The 23,234-nt window shown below is 45.8% G+C and overlaps 1 protein-coding gene across 3 annotated transcripts; it reads right to left on the bottom strand.

Moving 5' to 3' along the window:
- Positions 1–1,313: 1,313 nt before the first annotated feature.
- TTC4 (tetratricopeptide repeat domain 4) lies at positions 1,314–22,284 on the bottom strand. Of its 3 annotated transcripts, none has more exons than XM_053576959.1 (10): positions 22,039–22,282; positions 21,306–21,423; positions 20,139–20,300; positions 18,199–18,276; positions 16,249–16,373; positions 12,968–13,054; positions 10,289–10,503; positions 9,602–9,683; positions 5,744–5,826; positions 1,317–3,501 (listed from the first exon to the last, which is right to left on the bottom strand). In XM_053576959.1, the coding sequence occupies exons 1-10, from the start codon at positions 22,147–22,149 to the stop codon at positions 3,399–3,401; spliced, it is 1,164 nt and encodes a 387-aa protein (XP_053432934.1). In that variant the 5' UTR covers positions 22,150–22,282; the 3' UTR covers positions 1,317–3,398. The 3 variants fall into 3 exon arrangements, with proteins under 3 accessions (XP_053432935.1, XP_053432934.1, XP_053432936.1); XM_053576961.1 differs by lacking the exon at positions 22,039–22,282 and adding an exon at positions 21,915–22,028 and having other exon boundaries at positions 1,318–3,501; XM_053576960.1 differs by lacking the exon at positions 18,199–18,276 and having other exon boundaries at positions 1,314–3,501; positions 22,039–22,284.
- Positions 22,285–23,234: the final 950 nt, after the last annotated feature.

Below are 23,234 nucleotides of genomic sequence, written 5' to 3'. Positions count from 1 at the left end.
GCTTTTCTCCCAAGTGAGCCTCCAGCACTGCTGGGGCAGGGGATTCCCTTGGCAACCCTGCTGTGCTGAGCCACCAGAACCGTAACTCCAGGTTCCTATCCAGGTGCAGTGGCGTGTGACTGTAGCCCCAACTACCCAGGAGGCAGAAACAAGGGGATCGCCTGAGAGCAGGAGTTCCAGCCGCAGTGTGTGCTGATCACACCTATGAACAGCCACAGCACTCCAACCTGGGCAACACAATGAAGTCCCATCTCAAAACAAAACACCTGTAAGGAAAGTTAGGGACCGTCTCCAGCGCTCTTGTTTAACACAAGGGGAGCAGAGGCCCATCATGTGGGCCCTCCAGGTGACACACAGCCAGGCCATGTAAACTTTCTATTTGAGGTCAGTAAGGAGGCTGCCACCAGCTTTCTCAATTGACCCACGGTTCAGGGTGGGCCTGCTTCTAGCCACAAAGGTTGCAGCCATGCCACGGACCCTGTGTGTTCACGTGTCCCAGGCCCCATTCTCTCTGGCCTTTCCGCAAGGACTGCCCACTGAGTTTGGACAGAAGCGTGCAAGCTCCATCCCCCATGTCAAGAGAGAATATGGCAAATGTCCAGTTCTCCATTTCCCCTCTCCGTTTGACAGACACTCAGAAAGATCACTGTGTGACCCACACAGTAAATCAGGGCAGGAACAGGGTCCGGCTTCTCCGGGTCATGTCTCAGCAGGGTCAGACCTTTCCTTTCCCATCTGTGTGCTGGTAACTTAAGGGAGCCCCCGATGCACCCCCTACCATTAGACCTGGGAAAGGCTGACAAAGTACTTTTAAGGATTACTACTGTAAAAATAATAGCACAGGCTGGTGACTGAATATTTTTTTTTCTTTTTGGTTTAATGCAGCACATCTCAACCTCAGTACAACCGACAACTTTGTCATAGGGGCTGTCCTGTGCACTGTGCCAGCAGTACCCAACCAAGCTGTGATGTGCCCTGGGGAGAAAATCACTCGTCTGGTGCTACCAGTCTGCATATGTATAAAATAAGCATGATTGGCTTGGTGCCTGTAGCACAGTGGTTACAGCGTCAGCCACATACACCAAGGCTGGTGGTTTTGAACTCAGCCTGGGCCAACTAAACAACAATGACAACTGCAACAAAAAAATAGCTGGGCATTATGGGGCGCCTGTAGTCCCAGCCACTTGGGAGGCTGAGGCAAGAGAATTGCTTAAGCCCAAGAGTTTGAGGTTGCTGTGAGCTGTGATACTCTACAGAGGACTGCATAGTGAGACTCTGTCTCAATCAATCAATCAATCAATAAAATAAGCATGATTTATTGAATAACTTTATGCCAGGCGCTGGGGTGGGTCCTTTGCATACGGTATTACAATATCTGTACGACAGTACCATGGACAAGCCTGTTTGGTGTCAGACATTTGTGAGTCCCTTTATAGATAAAGTAGGCTCCACAAAGAAGCAGGCTGATGACTTGGCCTCGTCAAGACTCTCGGCCTGCCAGGTGCTGAGGATAGGTGGCAGGGAACACCTTTCTCAAGTGGTATGTCCCAGTTCTTTTCATGTACAACCTGCTTGCACCCAGCACCTTGTCTCAGTCTCACAGCGCCTGGAAAGGGGGCTGCATATGCTGTCCAGTCAGAGCTGAGTCAGAAGGCACACTGGAGCCTGCTCAGCCCCCGGGAGAGTGAGCTGGCTGGTGTTGGCTGCCACAGAGAACTCTGCAAGTCAAACGTTAGTCCCTTTACGCAATGTTCTGAGTTCTTACAAAAAGAGAGAGATGGGAGACACCCATAGCTCAGTCACCCGTCACATACATTGAGGGTGGTGAGTTCGAACCCAGCCCCGGCCAGCTAAAAACAGCAATGCAACTGCAACAACAAAAAAAATAGCCAGGTGTTGTGGCAGGCGCCTGTAAGTCCCAGCTACTTGGGAGGCTGAGGCAAAAGAACCGCTTAAGCCCAAGAGTTGGAGGTTGCTGTGAGCTGTGATGCCACAGCACTCTATCCAGGGCAATAGCTTGGGACTCTGTCTCAAAAAAAAAAAAAAAAAGAGAGAGAGAGAGCTGGGGAGGCTCTAGCTGGGGAGTGAGAGAGAATGGCCCAAGTGCAACCAAAACAAAGCTTAGGAAGGAGGCTGAACTCCAGCTTCCTGACCACAAGCCACAGGCAGGGACCTGCACCTGGAAAGAAAGCCGCACAGTTCTAAGAATTCCACAGCCAGCTTCCCTTCAATAACAATGAAGTCTACAACACAAAACTCAAATTAGTCCAACTGAAGGACAGCAGCTGGTTTTAGTTTAATAATGTATTAGGCAGCTTTGCTGTGGTAACATATAACCCCCAAATCTCGGGCTCACTACAGCAAACGTTTTTCTCTTGTATGACAGTCAAGGGCTGCAGTCCAGCTGCTTTAGCTCTGTTCCACGTCTTACATTCTGGCACCCACGCTAAGGAACAGCTCCAACACGGGAGACATGTTCTCATGGCAGAGGCACATGACCCCACCACTCAAGGGCTCTGCAAGCTTCTGCCTGGACATTGGGGTGGGGGGTGTCGATGCCTGTTCACATCCCTTTGCCTGGGGAGAAAGGAAGTATGCTCCCCATGTGGGATGTACAGTGCTCATGCAGTGGGCACTGCAAAAACCCACACAGCTATGGGTAAAGATGTATAAAATCCTTGGGAGGGGTGACAAATAGCTGCACACAAAATATGATGACCCAACACATGAGAAGATTTTTGAATTTAAAAGACACAAAGTCCTAAAATGTGAAAATTGCAGAGGAATTCAGAGGCCACTGTCCAATTCTCCATACTGCAAAGATCAGGAAAACTGACAAACTTTTTTTTGTTGTTGTTATAAAGTGATGAGGTCTTACTATGTCCCCCAGGCTGGCCTTGAGCTCCAAGGCTCAAGTAATACTTCACTCTCAGCCTCCTGAATAGCCAGGACAACAGGAGTGCATTTCACCCTGCCGAGCAAAACCGGCAGACTCTTCAGGGGCACCAGGGATCCCAGTCTGTACAGTCTTTATAAATGCAGAACAAGGAGTCTAACTGCACAAGGTTCACAACCACATAACTGCATCCTGAGTCAGTCTCCAAAGGGCAGAGAGTCGCACAGGTCATTTGCTGTGGTAACCTCAGATGACCCTTCAGAGATGGAGTCCAAGGACGTTGTGACCAAAGCAGCTGAAGACATAAGACAGCTGGAGGGCAGCACTGGGCCAGAAAGGCTGCAGTTCAGGGAAGCGAGCAGCTCCTCCCCCACCATCCCCAGGTGACAGAAACAAAGTGCTGGACTCTAGGAATGTGTCCAGCTGCCTCAGGCATGCTGGATTCCAGGCAGAAGAAAGAGAGGGGGAGCCTAGGGGGCCTGGCACCCACAGCCTGGCTCAGTCACTCTATCTGGTGCACCTTTCTCTCCTGGAGATAATTCTTCCAAAAAGGAGAGGATCCCACACAGACCAAAAATGCTGGTGTCAGGGATTTGACAAAGTACCTGCCGAAAACACAACAGAAGAGTGGTGGTTAACTGAATTAGAATCTTAATCATCCGTGGACCTCCCCAGCAACATTCAAGGTGAGCCTTTAGATGTGAGTTAACACTGAAATGCAAGGTTAGCACAGCTACCTGGTTGTTTATAAATCTAACAAATTAGCGTGACATTCTGGCCCTTATAACCTAGCCAAATCCTCCAGCATCAGGCATGCCTGTGGTTAAACACATGAAACTACAGAATGCTTTTCATGCATTCATTCAACATTCAGTGAGAGCCCCTGGTAAGCCAGTCCCTATGTTGAAAACACAAGAGATTCTAAACAAATAATGGATACTATTCTGAAGAAAAACAAAATAAACAAAACGTTGCTTAAGTTCAGTTGGGGAAAGGGAAGTAAGGATCCAATTAATGACAGGGAGGCACAACTGTACAAGACCCGGCAAGGCACAGTCTTAGTCCCAGGAGGCACGATTCCCTCTAGAGGGAAGGGAACCGGGGAAACTTCATGGAAGATGCCATGTCTGAACTTGGCTTTAATTTGGGGAAGGGGTGCTGATGGGAGTAGGGGAGCAAAAGCCAGGAGATACAGGTAACCAGAGCATCTGCTACTGCTGGACCATAAAAACAAAAGGAGGGACGTTGGTTGGAGAGGGGGACAGGCCTGGGCCTTCCAGGGTTCAAGGTGTCAGCATCACCCAGTGTGCCTGGTTCTGGACAGAAGGGTCTATTTCTTGGCTTCACCCAGTTCAGGATCTGAAGTTGCCAGAAACCAGTCCTGGGTATCCTCTTGCTGATTCTAGTAATTTAAAAAGTAATCATTTCCGCTGGGCACAATGGCTCACTCTTGCAATCCTGGCACTTTGAGAGGCCAAGGTGGGAGGACCACTTGAGGCCAGGAGTGCAAGACCAGCCTGGCCAATACAGCAAAACCCTATCTCTATTTTTTTTAAAGAAATTATCAGTCATATCTGGAGAAATCTTCCCTTCCTGTCTATCAGGCCAAAGCAGAAAAATTAATGCCAGCTGGGTACCCTAACAAACCAATGCCCATCCAATCTGTCCCCCAAACCTCTCTAACCCATCCCCTCCTACTTCAGGCCTCACCATAGAACAGTGTACTTCAAATCTGCACCTCACCTTGCACACCTTACTTACGTCAACTCTTCTGTGACCCCACTCACGTCAGGACAGTTTGTACTTCTTAGAAGGGTATTAGCCTTTGTGCACGGCCCTGACTTAGCTTTCTAGCCTCATTTCTTACCATTTCCAGCTATCTTCTTTCCTATATATCTTGGGCTTTTTTAGCGTAAGTACAAAGGCATTTGCTTTTCTCTTCTTCACTATGCTCAAAGCTTAGGGAAAGGTGGTGCACGGGTCAACCTGGAAATCTGCTGAGGGCACTCATTTCCCTCCCAGTCCAGGGACACCTCCATGTGGCAGGGAGGCAACTGACGCCACTGCTGAGGAGAAACATGCCCTCTCCGGTGGGCAGGCCCTTACACTCTGACTCTCGCTCTCTCACTGGCTCCCAAATGCCTGAGAAATATGTAAGCAAGGGTTATTCCCGGGCGGTGCCTGTGGCTCAGTCGGTAAGGCGCCGGCCCCATATACCGAGGGTGGCGGATTCAAACCCGGCCCCGGCCAAACCGCAACCAAAAAATAGCTGAGTAGTCCCAGCTGCTCGGGAGGCTGAGGCAAGAGAATCGCTTAAGCCCAGGAGTTGGAGGTTGCTGTGAGCTGTGTGAGGCCACGGCACTCTACCGAGGGCCATAAAGTGAGACTCTGTCTCTACAAAAAAAAAAAAAAAGAGTTATTCCCATCCTAGAGATGAGAAGACAGCCCCCAAGAGGCAGTGTGTGCTTAAAGTCACACAGCCAGTAAATGATGGTGTCTTCACAGAGCCAATGCCCTTTTCATATAACAGTTATCAGGAGACACACCTTCAATTAGGAAAAGGAGGCCATCCCAGCTGCTTTCAAACACAAAGGCCAGGCAGCTTTTCCCTACTCAAACCAACCCCCCACACTTCGCCCAGCCTAGGGGTGTCATCACACTGTGACGTTTCTGGACAGTGGTTCAGTTAACAGGCCAGGGCAGACTCCACAGTTGTTGTCTCATACAGCTTTGTGCCCAGGGCAGAAGGGAGGGGAGTATGAGGCAATTAATCAGAGAAAGTGCCTATACCCCTGGGACTGTGGCTGAGCATCCTGCCCAGAATACACAGCCCCTAAGGTGACGCACCTGGGGTGCTGCAGTGCCCGCAGCAGGGTGCTCCTGGGAGGCACCCGGTAGAGTTCTGCCCCATCCTCATCCTCAAAGTAGACCTGAAAGATGAACAGAGGCGCAAGAGTCAGAGACAATAAAGGCTTCAGCAGCTCGAAGCACATTGACGGCAACCTAGGGAAAAGTTAAAGAGATGGCTATAATTATTAGTTGAATGCTTACTTCACATAGTTGGAGGGCTGGTGCTTTGCAGTTAGTACTCCCTATAACACTGAAAGCAAGATCATCAGCTCCATTTTCCAAAGGCAGAACCAAGGCTCAGAGAAGGGAACTAACTTGCCTCCCTATCAGCTAGGGTGGGGAAGATAACTACTCATGTGGGGAGCGGCCGCTGCAGGCAGGCTCACTCCACGCAGGGTGAGGAGGAGGCTGCTCACGCAGGGTAACCAAGCAGTTCAGAAGGTCAGAGTCTGTGCAGGATGAGTCAGGCACGTGCTCTGGGACGGCAGCCTGACCTGGGGAGTTCAGAGTCCGAGTGAGGAAGGTTCCATGTAGAAGAGGGGCCAATGGCAATGGGAGAAGGGGAAAGATCAAACAAATAAATGTATTAATAACAAAGCCACTATTACAAATATAGGAAAGGAGTAAACAAATTTGTGGTGTTGGGTTAGAACTGGAGATACCAGTGAGACATTGTGTTCTCACACACACACACTCTCCTCACTGTGAGACCCTAAGAAGGCAATGAGGCAGTTAGACTGTCCCCAGTTTCCTGAGTATTAATCAACACACCTACTGCACAGAGATCTTGGCTTCTAAATACCATTCTTCACTATAAAGAACCAGAGGAGAGGGTACAGTGGCTCATATTGGGAGGCCAAGGCAAGAGGATCATTTAAGGCCAAGACTTTTAGACCAGCCAGGGCAACATAGCAAGACCCTATCTCTATAAAAATATTTTTAAAAATTAGCCAGGCGGGCTCGGCGTCCATAGCATGGTGGTTATGGTGCCAGCCACATGCACCGAGGCTGGCAGGTTCAAAGCCAGCCCGGGCCAGCTAAACAACAATAACAACCACAACAACAACAAAAAAATAGCCAGGTGTTGTCGTGGGCGCCTGTAGTCCCAGCTACTTGGGAGGTTGAGGCAAGAGAATGGCTTAAGCCCAAGAATTTTTTCTTTTTTTAGACAGAGTCTCAAGCTGTTGTCCTGGGTAGAGTGCTGTGGCATCCTAGCTCACAGCAACTTCAAACTCTTGGGCTTAAGCCATTCTCTTGCCTCAGCCTCCCAAGTAGCTGGGACTACAAGCATCCACAACAATGCCTGGCTATTTTCTGGTTGTAGTTGTCATTGTTCTTTGGTAGGCCCAGGCTGGATTCGAACCCACCAGCTCTGGTGTATGTGGCTGGCACCCTAGCTGCTTGAGCTGCAGGTGCTGAGCCTAAGCCCAAGAGTTTGAGGTTACTGTGAGCTGTGACGTCACAGCACTCTACTGAGGGCAACATAGTGAGACTCTGTCTCAAAAAAAAAAAAAGAAAAAAAATTAGCCAGGCATGGTGGTGTGCACCTGGATTCTTAGCTACTTAGGAGGCTGAAGCAGGAGGACTGCTTAAGCCCAGGAGTTAAGAAGCTACAGGTACTATAATTGTACCACTGCACTCCAGCCTGGGCAACAGAGAAAGATTTGTCAAAAAAAAAAAAAAAGAAGGCTCGGCGCCCAAAGCAGAGTGGTTATGGTGCCAGCCACATACACCAAGGCTGGTGGATTCTGAACCCAGCCCAGGCCAGCTAAACAAGTGCAACAAAAAAATAGCCAGGCGTTGTGGCAGGCACCTGTAGTCCCAGCTACTTGGGAGGCTGAAGCAAGGGAATGGCTTAAGCCCAAGAGTTTAAGGTTGCTGTGAGCTGTGAAGCTACAGAACTTTACTGAGGGCAATATAGTGAGACTCTGTCTCAAAAAAAAAAAAAGAACCAGGGCTCCTTGGAAACAATAGCTGATTCTAGAATAGGGGCAAGGAAAGCACAATTTAAACCTGGAACACATTGTGCCAGAAAACAAGTGCTTAAGAAATAGAGAAAGTCAAAAGGACACAGAAACAAATTTGAAGGGATTCCTGCTGACCAAATCTGAATTTGCTGACCAAATTTGAGCATAAAATAATCACTGTAATAATAGATTATATACATTGAATGAAACAGGAAGCCATAAACCCACTGGTATAAATAAATACATTGAAGGTCTGATAAGCAATGGGATATCTACATCATTTCCAAGTAATTCTTCATAAAATGCTTATTAATCGGCTTGGTGCCCATAGCTCAGTGGTTAGGGCGCCCGTACACCAGAGCTGGCGGGTTTGAACCTGGCCCGGACCTGCTAAACAACGACGACAACTACAACAACAAAATAGCCAGCGTTGTGTGAGGCGCCTGTAGTCCAGCTACTTGGGAGGCTGTGGCAAGAGAATCGCTTAAGCCCAAGAGTTTGAGGTTGCTGTGAGCTGTGATGCCATTGTACTTTACGGAGGGCAACCTACTGAGATTGTCTCAAAAAAAAATAATTATTATTAATCATAAAGGAGAATGTGTAACTCTGTAACAGAGAAGATGAGAAGAACCCACCTCAATCAGATGATTAGAATGGGCATTATCAGTATGGGACAAAGACCACCTAATATGATACAAATCACAGTATCACTTCCACGATACTCCAGCTAAACACCCATAATCCACAAGGAAACATGAGGCAACCCACAGACAGACATTCTACAAAGTAAATGGTCTGTAATCTTCAAAGTAAATGGTCTGTAATCTTCAAAAGTGTTAAGATCAGGGAAGTCGAGGGAAGATTGAAGAACTCTTCCATGCTCGAGGAAACTAGAGGGACAAGATCACTAAATACAACATGAGATTCTGAACGAGATCCTTTGGCTATAAAGAATTTGGGAAATCTAAACGGAGTGTGGAGTAGCTTGTACTATATCCATGCTAATTCCCTGACTTTGATGGCTATACGGGATTATAAAGAAAAACATCTTGTGTAGGACGAAAGTGAGAAATACACTGAAGTATTCGGGGGCAATGGGGAGCATCAGGTGTCATTTTACTCTCAAGTGATTAGAGGATAATTTTTTTTTTTTTTTGAGACAGAGTCTTCACTGTCGCCCTGAGTAGAGTGCTCTGGCATCACAGCTCACAGCAACCTCAAACTCTTGGGCTTAAGTGAGTCTCTTGCCTCAGCCTCCCGAGTAGCTGGGACTACAGGCGCCCACCACAATGCCTGGCTATTTTTTTTGCAGTTGTCATTGTTGTTTAGCTGGCCCAAGCTGGGTTTGCACTTGCCAGCCTCAGTGTATGTGGCTGGCACCATAACCACTGTGCTATGGACGCCAAGCCAGAGGCTAAATTCTTTACAATATAAACTGTGATTTAAAAAAAAAAAAAAAATCCCAAGAAAATACTATTCAGCCTCAAAAAGGAAGGAAATTCTGACACATGCTGCAATATGTATGAACCCTGCAGACGCTGCGCTGAGTGAAATAAGCCACACACACGAGGACGCGGCGTGGGAGTCCACACACACGAGGCGCTCAGAATGACCAAATCAGAGTCAACAAAGTGGTACAGTGGGCAGCGTGGAATGGCAGGCCTCACAGAGGGGAAGGAGGGGAGTTTCAGTCTGGGAGATGGTTGATGGTGACGGTCACCAACAATGTAAATGTATTTAATGGCACTGAACATCTAAAAATGGTTAAAATGATAAATTTTATGTCACACATATTTTGCCACAATTTAAAAAAAAATTGAGCATTCAATCCCCCGAGCCTGCCCTCCAAAAAATATCCCATGGAGGAACAGAAGAAAAGTTCTCTTACCTCCAAGTCATCAGGGCAGTACTTCTGCTCTAAGTCCCAGGAGGGCGTTTCACCAAACATCACCATTAGATGATCAATAAACCTAAGGATGTAACATGTACTTTCTGAGTATCAATAACTCATGATCTATTTCCCCACATCAGTCCCCAGATGCCAATTCACCAGAGCCATTTAGAATGTATAACACATGAAATGCAAGCTTAACCCATTTCCACAGCAGTGCCCCAAATCTATCTGTTGCTTGTCCTATGATGGCATAATTTTCTTTAAGTGGACTCAGGCTTAAAACATTTTTTACATTCAGCCACATTCTAAGCACTGACCCTAGGAAATTACAAGTTAAGTTTGCTAGTTATATTCTTCTAAGATGTACTTAAATTACTATGCATGTACTACCTAAAATGATTTCATATTTTGCTGGTGATACACGCCACTCTTTGATAAACACTATATTGTGGTATTATTAACCTAGCCAGTATGAAGTGGACACTTGTGTCTGTCAAGGCAAATCTAGTTAGTAAAGGCTGAGTCAGCTACAGGATGGAGAGATTATGCATGTATTAAACAAGATTGTGTGAAACCCTCTAAACTATCTCTTTCCTCCTCAACCAAAAATCCACCCGCCCCTCCTGCCACAACAAGGAGACAGCAAGCCAGCAGGAGCAGAAGGTCTGGGGCAGTAAGTACCTGGCGTCCTCGTGAAAAGCAGAGATGAAGTCTGACTGGGCATGCTCCGGGTACAGGAAGAGCACGGGCCAGCTCAGCCTGCCCTGGTCATCTAGACTCAGCCTGGCTCCACAGGGGTTTTCAGAGCTGAGTCCATCCAAGAAAAGCTCAGTTAGGCCTTCTGAGGCTGAGTCTTCATCCTCACAGGCGGCTTCAGAGAGCCTGATGTTCCTAGCCTGGGTTGAAGGGAGGAACACACAAATACGAAAACCTTACTGTGTGGAGGATGGAAACCCATTTCACTGAAAAATAAAGAAACCATAACAATGTTAGCTCCTGGAGGCCAGCTCTATACAAGATTCATCTTCATTATCACTGCGGCCTGGCACACAGTAGGCACCACTTGTTTAATGCACCTTCACATAGCATCTACCACGTGCTGAACCCTGTGTCACGGAGATGAGCTAGACAGGGCTCCCGGAGCTCAAGCTTCTGCTCACAGGCCAGTGGGGAGACAGCTATGGAAATAACTATGATATAAGGTGAGAAGCGGAGCCGTGGAAATGCACACAATGGAATAATTAATTCAGCCTGGGGAGGGAGGCGACTGCGAGATCCTAGGCCTTGAGCAATGACTTTGAAAGGCACAGAAGTTGGGGGTGGGACATTTGGGAGGATAAGCATTACATACCAAGGAACAGCATGTGTAAAAGCACAGAAAAGATCAAGAGTGTGACCTGCTGTATAAAAATGTCAAATGTTTCGGTTTAGCTGGAGATGAAATATTAGAACGTTAGAAAAAATGTACGCTGACTTAATCTTGACTGTCTCATAGAAATGAGGGTAAAGCAAGGGTCTGAATAGTAAGTGGTGTCACCTCTTACATATCTGTGAGGGTTCCTAAGGTTAGCACCCAAGAGGAAATTATATGTAACCAAAACTACCTTTGATGATATCCTCTAAATCAGAGCTTAGCAAACTTTTTCCCAAGACTGGAAGGCAGTGGCCTGAACATAGCTCACTATAAAAACTCCTGGGCTCTGGTGGCGCCTGTGGCTCAGTGAGCAGGACGCCGGCCCCATATACCAAGGGTGGCGGGTTCAAACCCAGCCCTGGCCAAACTGCAACAACAACAAAAAAAAAATAGCCGGGCGTTGTGGCGGGCGCCTATAGTCCCAGCTACTCGGGAGGCTGAGGCAAAAGAATCGCCTAAGCCCAGGAGTTGGAGGTTGCTGTGAGCTGTGTGACGCCACGGCACTCTACCGAGGGCAATAAAGTGAAACTCTGTCTCTACAAAAAAAAAAAAAAAAAAAAACTCCTGGGCTCAAACCATCCTCCTGTTTCAGACTCTGGAGTAGTTGGGACTATAGGTATGTGCTGCTATGTGGTGGTAATTTTTAAAACATTTTCTGTAGAGATGTTGTCACTCTATGCTTTTTTTTTTTTTTTTCTTTTGAGACACAGTCTCACTTTGACACCCTCAGTAGAGTGCGTGCCATCATAGCTCACGGCAACCTCAAACTCCTGGGCTCAAGCGATCCTCCTGCCTCAGCCTCCCAAGTAGCTAGGACTATAGGCGCCCGCCACAATGCCCGGCTGTTTTTAGACAAGAGTCTCCTTCTGGCTCAGGCTGGTCTCAAGATACATTATAATACAGCCATTAAGAACAAGGACTTGGCTCTGACACAAGCTGTGTGAGGTTTCCTCTCCCCTCTATCATCTAGCAAAACAGGATCAAGGAGACCTACAACAGAAGATTAAATAAGATAACATTTAACCCAGAGGAAAAAGTCAGTCCAGCAGTCCCCCCTTAGCCATGCTTTCACTTTCCAGTTTCAGTTATCACAGTCTGAAATATCAAATGGAAAATTCCAGAAACAAACAGTAAGTTTTAAAATGTATACTGTTCTGAGTAGCATGATGAAATCTCATGTTATCTGCTCCATCCCACCCAGGTTCTGAATCAGCTGTTCTCCAGCATATCGGAATTGTAGACAGTAATACTAAGTAACCACCCATTAGCCACTCAATAGCCATCTCAGTTCTCGGATTGACTATTGCAGTATCACAGTGCTTGTGTTCAAGCAACCTTTATTTTACTTAATCATGACCTGAAAACACAATAGCAATGATGTTGGCAATTTGGACATGCCAGACAGAAACCTTACAGTGCTTGCTCTAAGTGAAAAAGTGCAAGTTCTCAACAAAATAAGAAAAAAAATCATATGCTGAGGTTGCTAAGGTAAGAATGAATCTTCTATCCATGAAACTGTGAAGCAGGAAAAGAAACTCATGCTAGTTTTGCTTTGAATCTCACACTGCAAAAGGCACAGCTAAGGTGCATGCTAAGTGCTTAGTTAAGGTGGAAAACGCATTAGATCTGTGGATGGAAGACATGAACAGAAACATGTTGTGTTTGACAGCAATTGCGTTTGGTACTATGGGAGATTTCAGCATCCACTGGGGGCTTGAGACAGCAGCTCCCTTGGACACGGGAGGCTACTGTGCCTGGTACAGAGACCCACACACGCACACAGTGGGAGAGCTGACTAGAGCATGAGCTCCTCTGTCACTGCTTCACCAAAGCAGAAAGAAAACAAACAAATTCAGTCGGGTAAAGAACCCCTAGAGAGGTGACCCACAGCCTAGCAGCATCAGTGGATGTAGCAGGACACCAAGAACCTCAGTTTGAGAACTCACCTTGACGGCCTGGAGTAAAGCCTCATTCTGATTCTGCTCCTTCTTCTCTTTCAACTTTGCTTTCCTCAGATCCCTTTGTTCAGTTCGCTAAAAATACAATTCGGATACATCAGCTGTAGGCGCCTGACTTCCTCTTCTATGGCCCCAGCCTGCTCTGAATTACTATCTCTGATCTCTGCCCCGTGCTTGTGTCAAGGGATGCTAGCGGCCAGATTCAGTTCAATAAACACTTACAAAGCACATCGTAGGTGTCAGGTTCAGTGGCAGCAGCAATTTAAACTCCAGTTCTTGTACTTAAGGAGCCTGGTGTACAGAGGGGTTGAGGGAACAGACGAGTGAAGAGCCAAGTGTAACCGATGTGCCATATGTCACCCTGGAGGTATGAACTGAGTGCTACGACACACTGAGAGGGAGGGACTGACGCTGCTCCCTTCCACAGACAGGAGATTCCACCAGATAAACGAGCAAAGGTGTTCTCTGCAGAACTGGCACCTGGGCAGACAAGTAGCCTACGGGAAATATCAACTTCTCTGATATGGCTGGAATACTGGATAATACACTAGAAAAACCCAGGTCAAGAATTTATCAGAGGTTCTGCTTTTTGCACAATTATAATCCGTGAGAGGAAACTACCATCAGTCTACTCAATCTGGCAGAAATATAATTTAGATTTCTTTTCCTTGGTGATATACCACAAACCCCTGCTCTTAGCCTCAGGATTGTGGATTACTAGGAATCAGCAAACATTTTCTGTAACGGGCCAGACAGTAAATATTTTAGGCTCTGCAGACCATGCATGGTCTCAGTAGCATACTATCAGTTTTGCTTATAATGTTTTAAAAAATGTGACAGATGGGGCCATCTGTGGTGGTTCATGCCTGTAATCCCATCACTTTAGGAGGCTGAGGTGGGAGGATCATTTGAGTCCAGGATTTCAAGGTTATAATGAGCTATGGAAGCACCACTGTACTCTAGCCTGGGCAACAGAACAGAACCTGTCTCTTAAAAAAAAAATAAAAGAACATGTTCCTGTACAGAAACAGGCTACAGACTAGATTTGGCCTGTGGATCAAATTTGCTGATTCTTGCTCTCAAATACAGCACCAAACATCCCTCATCTTTTCTATAAGGGCTAACACAGGTCTTTTTCTGGTGAATTAAATCTACCCTTTTAGGCAGATAGTGACTGATAATTCTTAGCCATTCTTCTCCAATCCAGTCTGTCAAGGGAGAGCTGTTAATATTTGTCAAGAAGTTTGATCCCACATCCAAGGGTTCCCCTTGAAATGGTCAAAGACTATGGTCAACTTTGCCTTCACTGAGGGGCTAGATCTGACCACAGTGTCTAGTCCACAGTAGAGAATGATTAAGATGGATGATTTGAATACTGTCCCAAATTGCTTTTACTGATTTACAGAATACAGCCTCTTACTGTCTTATCTAAAATTTGGGATTTTGGCAGCCCATATAATGTAGGATGTCTGCCAATTCAGAGTAACCTGGACTGCTGGGTTTCCTTTTTGAAAAAAATCAACTTTTTGAAGTATAATCTACAGATTTTAAGTGTACAGTTCAATAAGTCTTGACAAATGTATACATTTGAGTGCCCAACACTCCAATCGAGGTAGAGAACCTTTCTACCTTTAGAAACATCCCTCATGCCTCTTTACATTCAATCTCATACAAAAAAATAAAAACAGGCTCTGCGCCTGTAGTGCAGTGAGTAGGGCACAAGTCACATACACGGAAGCTGGCGGGGTTGAGCCCAGCCTAGGCCTGATAAACAACAATGACAACTGCAACCAAAAAATAGCAGGCATTGTGGTGGGCGCCTGTTGTCCCAGCTATTCGGGAGGCTGAGGCAAGAGAATGGTTTAAGGCCAAGAGGTTGAGGTAGCTGTGAGCTGCGATGCCATGACACTCTACCAAGGGTGACAGAGTGAGACTTTACAAAAAAAATAATAAAAATAAAAACAACAGCTGGGTGCCATGATGTGTGCCTATAGTCCCAGCTATTCAGGAGGCTAAAAAGGGAGGATCACTTGCGCCCAGGAATTGGAAGCTGCAGTACTCTGTGATCAAGCCACTGCACTCTAGCCTGGACAACAGAGTAAGAGCTCAACTCTTTTTAAAAAATAAATCTAGGGCGGCGCCTGTGGCTCAGTCGGTAAGGCGCCGCCCCCATATACCGAGGGTGGCGGGTTCAAACCCGGCCCTGGCCAAATTGCAACCAAAAAATAGCCGGGCATTGTGGCGGGCGCCTGTAGTCCCAGCTACTCGGGAGGCTGAGGCAAGAGAATCGCTTAAGCCCAGGAGTTGGAGGTTGCTGTGAGCTGTGTGAGGCTACAGCACTCTACCGAGGGCCATAAAGTAAGACTCTGTCTCTACAAAAAAAAAAAGAAATATAAAAAATAAATAAATAAATCTATAGGATGGTGCCTGTGGCTCAGTGAGCAGGGCACCAGCCCCATATACCAAGGGTGGCGGGTTCAAATTCAGCCCCGGCTAAACTGCAACAACAAAAAAAAAGCCAGGCTTTGTGGCGGGCGCCTGTAGTCCCAGCTGCTCGGGAGGCTGAGGCAAGAGAATCACGTAAGCCCAAGAGCTGGAGGTTGCTGTGAGCCGTGTGACGCCACGGCACTCTACCGAGGGCAGTAAAGTGAGACTCTGTCTCTACAAAAAAAAATATATATATATATAGCATTGCAGTTTGTATCGGGACCACTGTCATATACGTGGTCTGCTATTGACTGAAAACACTGCTACACGGCCCAGGCGCATGCCACTCCTATCTGTACCACATGTCCTTGCTTTACCTCTGTTACTATTGTCTGTGTCCTCCACAGAGTTCCAAAGTGAGGGACGGATGTGGGGGTTGTTTTTTAGAGACAGTCTCTCTCGCTCTGTTGCCCCAGTTGGAGTGCAGTTGCTCAATCACAACTCACTACAGCCTCAAACTCTTGGGCTCAAGTGATTCTCTCCTGCCTCAGTCTCCCCAGTAGCTAAGATTACAGGTGCATGCCACCACACCCAACTAATTTAATTTTTTTGTAGAGATGAGGTGTTGCCATGTTGCCCAGGCTAGTCTCAAAATCCTAGCCTCAAGTGATCCTCCCAAGTCAGTTTCCCAGAACACTAGAATTACAGGCGGGAACCACCATGTAGAGCTTGGGTTTTTTGATGTAAAGAAACGAAGTTTTAAAGAAAAAATTTACAATGACCTGAGAGACATAATCTGGGAAAAAATAATTAATGCTAATTGGCTGCTAACTTTCACAAACCTTTAGCTTGTCTGCTTTAGCCCTCACTTCCAGAAGCTTCTTCTCTTTGGCATCTACTTGCAGCCCCTCATCACACCAGTTCACAGCTTCAGCAAAGTGTTTCAGTTCCAGATGGCATAATGCACCTGTAGGACCCAGAACCCTTAAAATCCAGGAAAAACGCGCATGGAAAGAACCTGCCACAGCAGGACTCCCACCATACCGGCTTCCAGCTGCACCCTGATGGGAAAATGAAGGATAATTCTCCTTTTTTTTTGGTCAGGGCCAGGTTTGAACCTGCCACCTCCAGTATACGGGGTCGGCGCCCTACTCCTTGAGCCACAGGTGCCTCCCAGGATAATTCTCCTTTTACTGCTGTCCCCAGATAAGGAAGAGTATTTTTTTGTATCCTACATCAGAAAGACCCCTAGACCCCATTCAGCTCAAAACTCCTATAAGTCTCCTTCATATTAAGGCCTCTTAAAGTAGAGAAAGCTACAGCTTACTGACAAAGAGCACAAGCTTAGGAATCAGACAGATCTGGCAAGTCATGTACCAGCTAGACCAGTGGTTCTCGACCTTCTAATGCCACAGCCCTTTAATACAGTTCCTTTAATACAGGTTGAGAACTGCTGAACTAGACCTTAGGCAAAGAACCAAGTATCTCTGAGCCTCAGGGTCCTCAGCTGCAAATAGGAAGAAAAAAGCCCATCTCAGATGACTTTTTAAATGGAGACCAGAAAGAATTTGCCTCAGCCATTTGTCAAGGTATTGGCAAGATCCAAAGACATTAGATCTCTCCTAATTTTGCTCTTTATGAGAACAAAAGCTGCCTCTCTTTTCTAAAAAGAATTTTCTTAGGCCAGGCATAGTGGTTCATGCCTATAGTCCCAGCTCCTCGGGAGGCTAAGGCAAGAAGATTGCTTAAGCTCAGAAGTCTTGAGGCTACAGTGACCTATGATCACACCACCACAATCCAGCCTGGACAACAGAGTGAGACCTTGTCTTTAAATTAAAAAAAAGAAAGAAAGAAAGAAAAATTAAAAATTAGTGTAATGACGTTCATTTTTCTTAAATTAACCTTTTTAGGCTTTCCACAAAATTGCACAATCACAGAATAGTAAGGGCTTAGATGTCAACAGAATCTAACCTCATCTTCCAGAGATAAGTAAACTGATACTCAGAGTGAATATCTTACCAACATCATATTGGAAAATAAAACTAACAATTGAATCAAGGATTATACAATCCCAGCCTGAGGCTAATTCCACAGGACTACACTTAATTTACCTGCTAATCTTTGTTCAGTAACTTCTTTCCCTACAACTGAGGGATGTGGATCTACTTACAATTCCCTACCCAGGAGCATCTAAAGAGGCATAACTTCAATAAGGCATTTTAAGCAGGTCCACGGGGATAGAGGAGATTAATATGTGATGAATAAATTAAAGTTTGCAAAGAGATTTTCTATGAGATTCTCAAAGAAAAGGTGAAGTATAAAAGTAATAAAAGCACTGTTATTACACAAAAAGGTCAGACTACAGGAGAAAAAAATAATCTGGGAACACTAAAGCATCAGAGTTATCAGCAAAGGTCCCATAACTTATCTTTTAATTAATGTTAACATGGCATTTGAGGATCTCACCTTTCAATCAGCTACTCTGAGAAACAATTAGAATGTGACTTTTGGAGCTGCTTTGTTTTAATTAATTTTATTCATTATTAATTTAAAGGCGTTTCAAATTTCTCTACAAATTCTTAAAATATAAAGGGTTAGATCATTCTCTAAGGTATTCTTTTAAAAGTGGCATGTTGCTGTTGATAAGGAACAGCAATTTAATATCAAGATTACAAAAATAACGTGACTTCATTAGTATCCTAGCACTTTGGTATCAAAGCTTCAAATATCAATTTTTGGTGCAGTGAGTGCTAGCTTTTCTAAACTATATACCATAGTTCTACAAGACTTACCTCTTACTATTGCTTTGAGGTGGCAGGGTTTTAGCTTTCTGGCAGCTGTTACATCGTTGAGAGCAGAACGAAAATTGCCTAAAAAAAACCCATTTAGTGAAAGAGAGAACAAGTTTTGGCATCAAAATGTTTGCAAAATTTTGTGTGTAATGACAAAGACACTCTTGAACAATCTTGGAGAAATATAAATCAGTGTAACTGTTTTTAGAAAAATATGATGTGTTTATCAGAAGCCTTAAAAATGTTTATAACATTAGGCAAAGTACACACTAACTATAGATGGCTAGTAAGCACCTGAAAGATGTTTAATATCACTAATGATTAGGAAATTAAAATTTACATGAAATTATGAAAAATTAAAGACATAATATCCAGTACTCATAAAGATATGGAAAAAAGACACATGGGCTAAATTAGAGAGCAGCTTAGCTTGCACTTGTATGTGTTTTTTTTTTTGAGACAGAATCTCATAAGCTTGCCAGGGCTAGAGTGCAGTGGTATCATCGAGCTCACTGCAACCTCATACTCCTGGGCTCAAGCCATCCTCCTGCCTTAGCCTCCTGTATAACTGGGACTATAGGTACACACCATCACGCAAAGCTAATTTTTCCATTATTTGTAGAGATACAATGAGGTCTCACTCAGGCTGGTCTTGGAACTCCTGACCTCAAGCGTCCTCCTGCCTTCACCTCCCAAAGTGCTGGGATTACAGGCATGAGCCACTGCTCAGGGCCTGTACATTTGCTTTAACCCAATAATTTTCTTCTAGGAAACTATTCTTAAATACTTGTAAAAATATGCAAGGATAAATGCCAAAGTGTATTGACTGTAGTGTTACTTTTAATTGGGAAAAGATGGAAATAGTCTAAAATATCCTCAATTTGGTAATAATTAAAATACATTATGGTAAATCCATACTATAGAGCTCTTTAAAAGAATGAGACAGATCTGTATGTAAGAAACACAGTATGGGCGGTGCCCGTAGCGCAGTGGGTAGTGCGCCAGGCTGGCAAGTTCGAACCCAGCCCAGGCCTGCTAAACAAAATGACAACTGCAACACAAAAAAAACTAGCCGGGCGTTGTGGCAGGTGCCTGTAGTCCCAGCTACTTGGGATACTGAGGCAAGAGATCGCTTAAGCCCAAGAGTTTGAGGTTGTTGTGAGCTGTAATGCTATGGCACTCTACCCAGGGCGACAGCTTGAGACTCTGTCTCAAAAAAAAAAAAAGGATCCCACAAAATACTCTTTTGAGAAATTCTCCTTTAGATTAATATAGCTACTCTAACTCAGAGATCTCGATTGCCTTAATCCTTCCAGCATTATTATTATTTGAGAAAGAATCTCACTATGTCACCCTCAGTAGAGTGCCGTGGTATCACAGCTTACAGCAACCTCAAACTCTTGGGCTTAAGCAATTCTCTTGCCTCAGCCTCCCAAGTAGCTGGGACTACAGGCACCTGCCACAATGCCCAGCTATTTTTTGTTGCAGTTGTCATTGTTGTCTAGTTGGCCCCCGCTGAGTTTGAACCCAACAGCTTCGGAGTATGTGGGTGGCGCCATAACCACTGTGCTACAGGCGCAGAGCCAATCCTTCCAGCATTATTAAAAAGAGAGTAACAGGCTAGAAAAAATATATATTTTCTGAGAGAATAGAAGCATTTGGGCTCAAAAATCTCATAGTCTACTAACTCATACATCAAATACCTCACCAGAGTGACTAAGTCACGTTTTTAGTTCAGACAGTAATGAGTACACAATCTATCACCTTTCCCTTTTTACCACATCTACCTGAAAGATCAGAGTTCAGTAAAAGTAAACTAGTTTAAATTTCTGAGATAAACAGTCCTTCTTCCTCTGACACTCTCAAACCTTCACCAGCCATCATACTGGTTTTATCAAACATTAATTCTTGAGAAAGCACGTAATAATGAAGTCAATTACCCAGATAGTACTGTGCGGCTGCCCGGTTGGTATAAAGGACAGCATTCAAATCAGGATCTGCACATTTCTTCTTCAATCCTTCAGTGTAAGAAATCACAGCTTTCTTATAGTCTTTTTCTTTAAAGTAATCATTGCCCTCATCTTTATACGTCTTGGCCTGTTCTGCAAAGAAAAGGAAAAATAATCACTATTTCCTACTTATTAACAGGCTCCTTAAAAATAGATTCTAAATCATGCAATAATGTAATATATGATAAACCAAAGAAAGAAACCAATAAGGAAAGAAAACTAAAAATTAATGTTATGATGAAAATGAGTATCAACATGGAGAAACAAAGTCATGCTAATTCCAAATACCTGATATGGGAGATTACTAAGTGCTTACAAGACCCAGAAGCTTAAAGGGAAAAAGTACACCTATCCTAGATCTTGAAGAAAGGACTTTTTTTTTTTAATTACTGAAAAAATGGGATCTGGGGTGGAATTATGCATGTTTTTGCTTATGTTGTTTCATTCTCAGGAGTGCAAATTTCCCTCATCATTTTACAAAACTGTTAAGATTTTGGGGCTCAGCACCGATAGCTCAGCAGCTAGGGCGCCAGCCACATACACCAGGGCTGGCAGGTTCAAATCTAGCCCAGGCCTGCCAAACAACAATGACAACTACAACTCGAAAATAGCTGGGCATTGAGGTGGGCGCCTGTAGTCCCAGCTGCTTGGGAGGCTAAGGCAAGAGAATCGCTTGAACCCAAGAGTTTGAGGTTGCTGTGAGCTGTGATGCCACGGCACTCTGCCCAGGGTGACAGCTTGAGACTCTGTCTCAAAAAAAAAGATTCAACTCACACGTCCAATCTGTTATAAGCCTACTTCTGCCCCAAACAGCACCTACTATACAGCTATAGCATGCAGCTACATGTTGGCAGTTATCACACACCTCATCCTGATTCTCTGGGACAATCTGGCTTTTCACTGAAAACTGACTTTTGAGGGCAGAACAGTGTCCTACTTATCCCTGCATCCCCTATGCCTAGTACTTAATAGGAATTTAAAAAAGTAAGTGTGCAATGACTATAACAAGTTAGCTCAGGCTAACTATATATTATTATCCATCAGACTCACGCTTTATCTCAATTCAGTGGTGACACAAATGTTACTCTTGTAAGATACCTTCTGGAGATCGGTCCTCATCAAAAATAATTGACTGGAGGCAAGCCAAGTCAGGACTCTCCTTGGGATCAATTTCAGATGGGGCTTTCTTCATAAATAGGGGGACCTTTTCAAATTCCTGGAAATTAAGAGAACAAACTAAATGAATAAGACTTTCTACTGAGCAAATCCAATTCCACGGCTATCAACGTTTTCTTACTCATCATGATTTGCAAAATCATCATGATTGGTTGTATCTATTCGTGCCTCAGTTGCTCGTCTGTAAAATGAGAGCGTAGGATAGCGACCTCTCAGGATTCCTTCAGTTCTCACACGCTACAAAAGCGGTAGTAATCACAATTAATCAAACGCCCTTACGTTCCTAGCATTTTACCCACCATCTCATTTCTTCGTTGCCACAACCCTACGAGATTAATGCTATAGTAAGGGCAATTTTGCAGACAAGGAAACGGGCTCAAAGTCAGAGTCAGGGTGGCTCTGACTCATATCAGAGCCAGTAAGTTAAATTAAAGATTTAAAGCCATATTAAATCCAGGTGTCCTGGACTTAACTGTTCCAATAGCATAAGAAGTCCTCCCAAAACCGCGAGGCCAATTTTTAATACTCAACTAGTAATCACGTATCCTCTGGCAGCGCCAGGCACCTGCGAGGAAGAGAGGAACCCCCAACTCAGAGAGCCCCCGGAGCCTGGACGACGCCCCCAAACACGTGCGGACCCCCCGGGACCGCCCACCTCCTCCCACTGATTCTCGTCGAAGCCTCCACGGTAAGGCTGGCTCCGGAACTTTTCCAGGAACGCATCCATGGCGTCGTCGGAGGCGACGTCCGGCTCAGGCTGCTCCATGGCCGACCGTGACCGGCCAGTCCAGGTCCAGACGGCGTGAAACTAACAGCCACTTCCGCAGCGCGGGCGTCCGTCCCTCAATCCTCCGAGCTGCTACCACGCGCGCGCGCGCCTCCGGTTCCGCCATCCTGGAAGCGGGGCCGGCCGGCCCCACCCCTCCCCGGGCAAGCCCCGCCCCCTCCCCGGACAAGTCCCGCCCCCCGCCCCAGACACACTTTCGCGGTGCCTTGGCCCCTTCAACTCTGGGTGCTTTCTGGATAGCAGATAAGTGCAAGCCCCACAAAACCCCCACTATGACTACATTCACTCGTTCACACATACTAAGCCCCTTCTGTGCTCCTGGCCTGTTCTACTCACTGCGTATTCGATTATGATCAAAGCAGGTAAAATCCCTGCCCTTTAGCAGTTCCTGAGGCAGAGGGGAGACAGACAATAAACGGATGAGGTGTAAGAGTTTGTAGGTGGGGAGAGTTGTAATCAGGGTGAGCAGGCATCCAAGCAAAGACACAAGAGGCCTGCGAGTGACCAGGAGGTGTCGGGAAAGAGCATTCCCCAGACAGGGAACAGGCAGGGTTGTGGGACTGCAGGGAGGCCAGTGTGGCTGGCCGGTGAGGGGAAGAGGACCGAGAGATGATGAAGTTGGCGGGGACCAAGGGGCTGTGATTATGAGGACTCAGCTTTTCCTCAGAGTGGGATGGGACCTTCTGAAGAGTTCTGAGGAGAGGAGTGACTGATGAGACTTCTGTCTCTGAGTTGAGCCACCTTGTAACCCCCACGGCTGCACTAGAAGCATGGGTCCAGCCCAGGTCAGCAGGCCTGCTTACCCAGCTGCCGTGGCTTCCTGCAGCAAGGCCACAGGGCACTGTACCAGGGCTGCAGCCCTGGGGAACTCCTATCCTGGTTTAGAACAAGGAGCAGACAGGAAGCGGATGGATTTAAACCAGCACTGGGTGGCAAGTCTGCTTAGTGGAGGCACTGAGAGGTAGGGTTCAGGAAGGTTCCACAGGAAGGTGATGCAGAGCTGAGAGTAGAGTTGACGAAGGTCTCTGCAGATGGCCAGAGGCCTGGAGGGAAGCTGGGCATTT

Source organism: Nycticebus coucang, chromosome 22, assembly GCF_027406575.1.
Source record: "Nycticebus coucang isolate mNycCou1 chromosome 22, mNycCou1.pri, whole genome shotgun sequence".
Lineage (NCBI taxonomy): Eukaryota > Metazoa > Chordata > Mammalia > Primates > Lorisidae > Nycticebus > Nycticebus coucang.
Note: the sequence above shows the minus strand (reverse complement) of the source record. Positions and strands in the feature narration are given on the sequence as shown.

Excerpts from the sequence above, each read along its gene's own strand:
- TTC4 (XM_053576959.1), bottom strand. The coding sequence starts at position 22,149 with ATGGAGCAGCCTGAGCCGGACGTCGCCTCCGACGACGCCATGGATGCG. Across the intron at positions 16,374-18,198 it reads CCTCAAAGCAATAGTAAGAG|GTGCATTATGCCATCTGGAA; the intron begins GTAAGTCTTGTA and ends TGGGTCCTACAG. Across the intron at positions 10,504-12,967 it reads CTTTACTCCAGGCCGTCAAG|GCTAGGAACATCAGGCTCTC; the intron begins GTGAGTTCTCAA and ends CCTTCAACCCAG.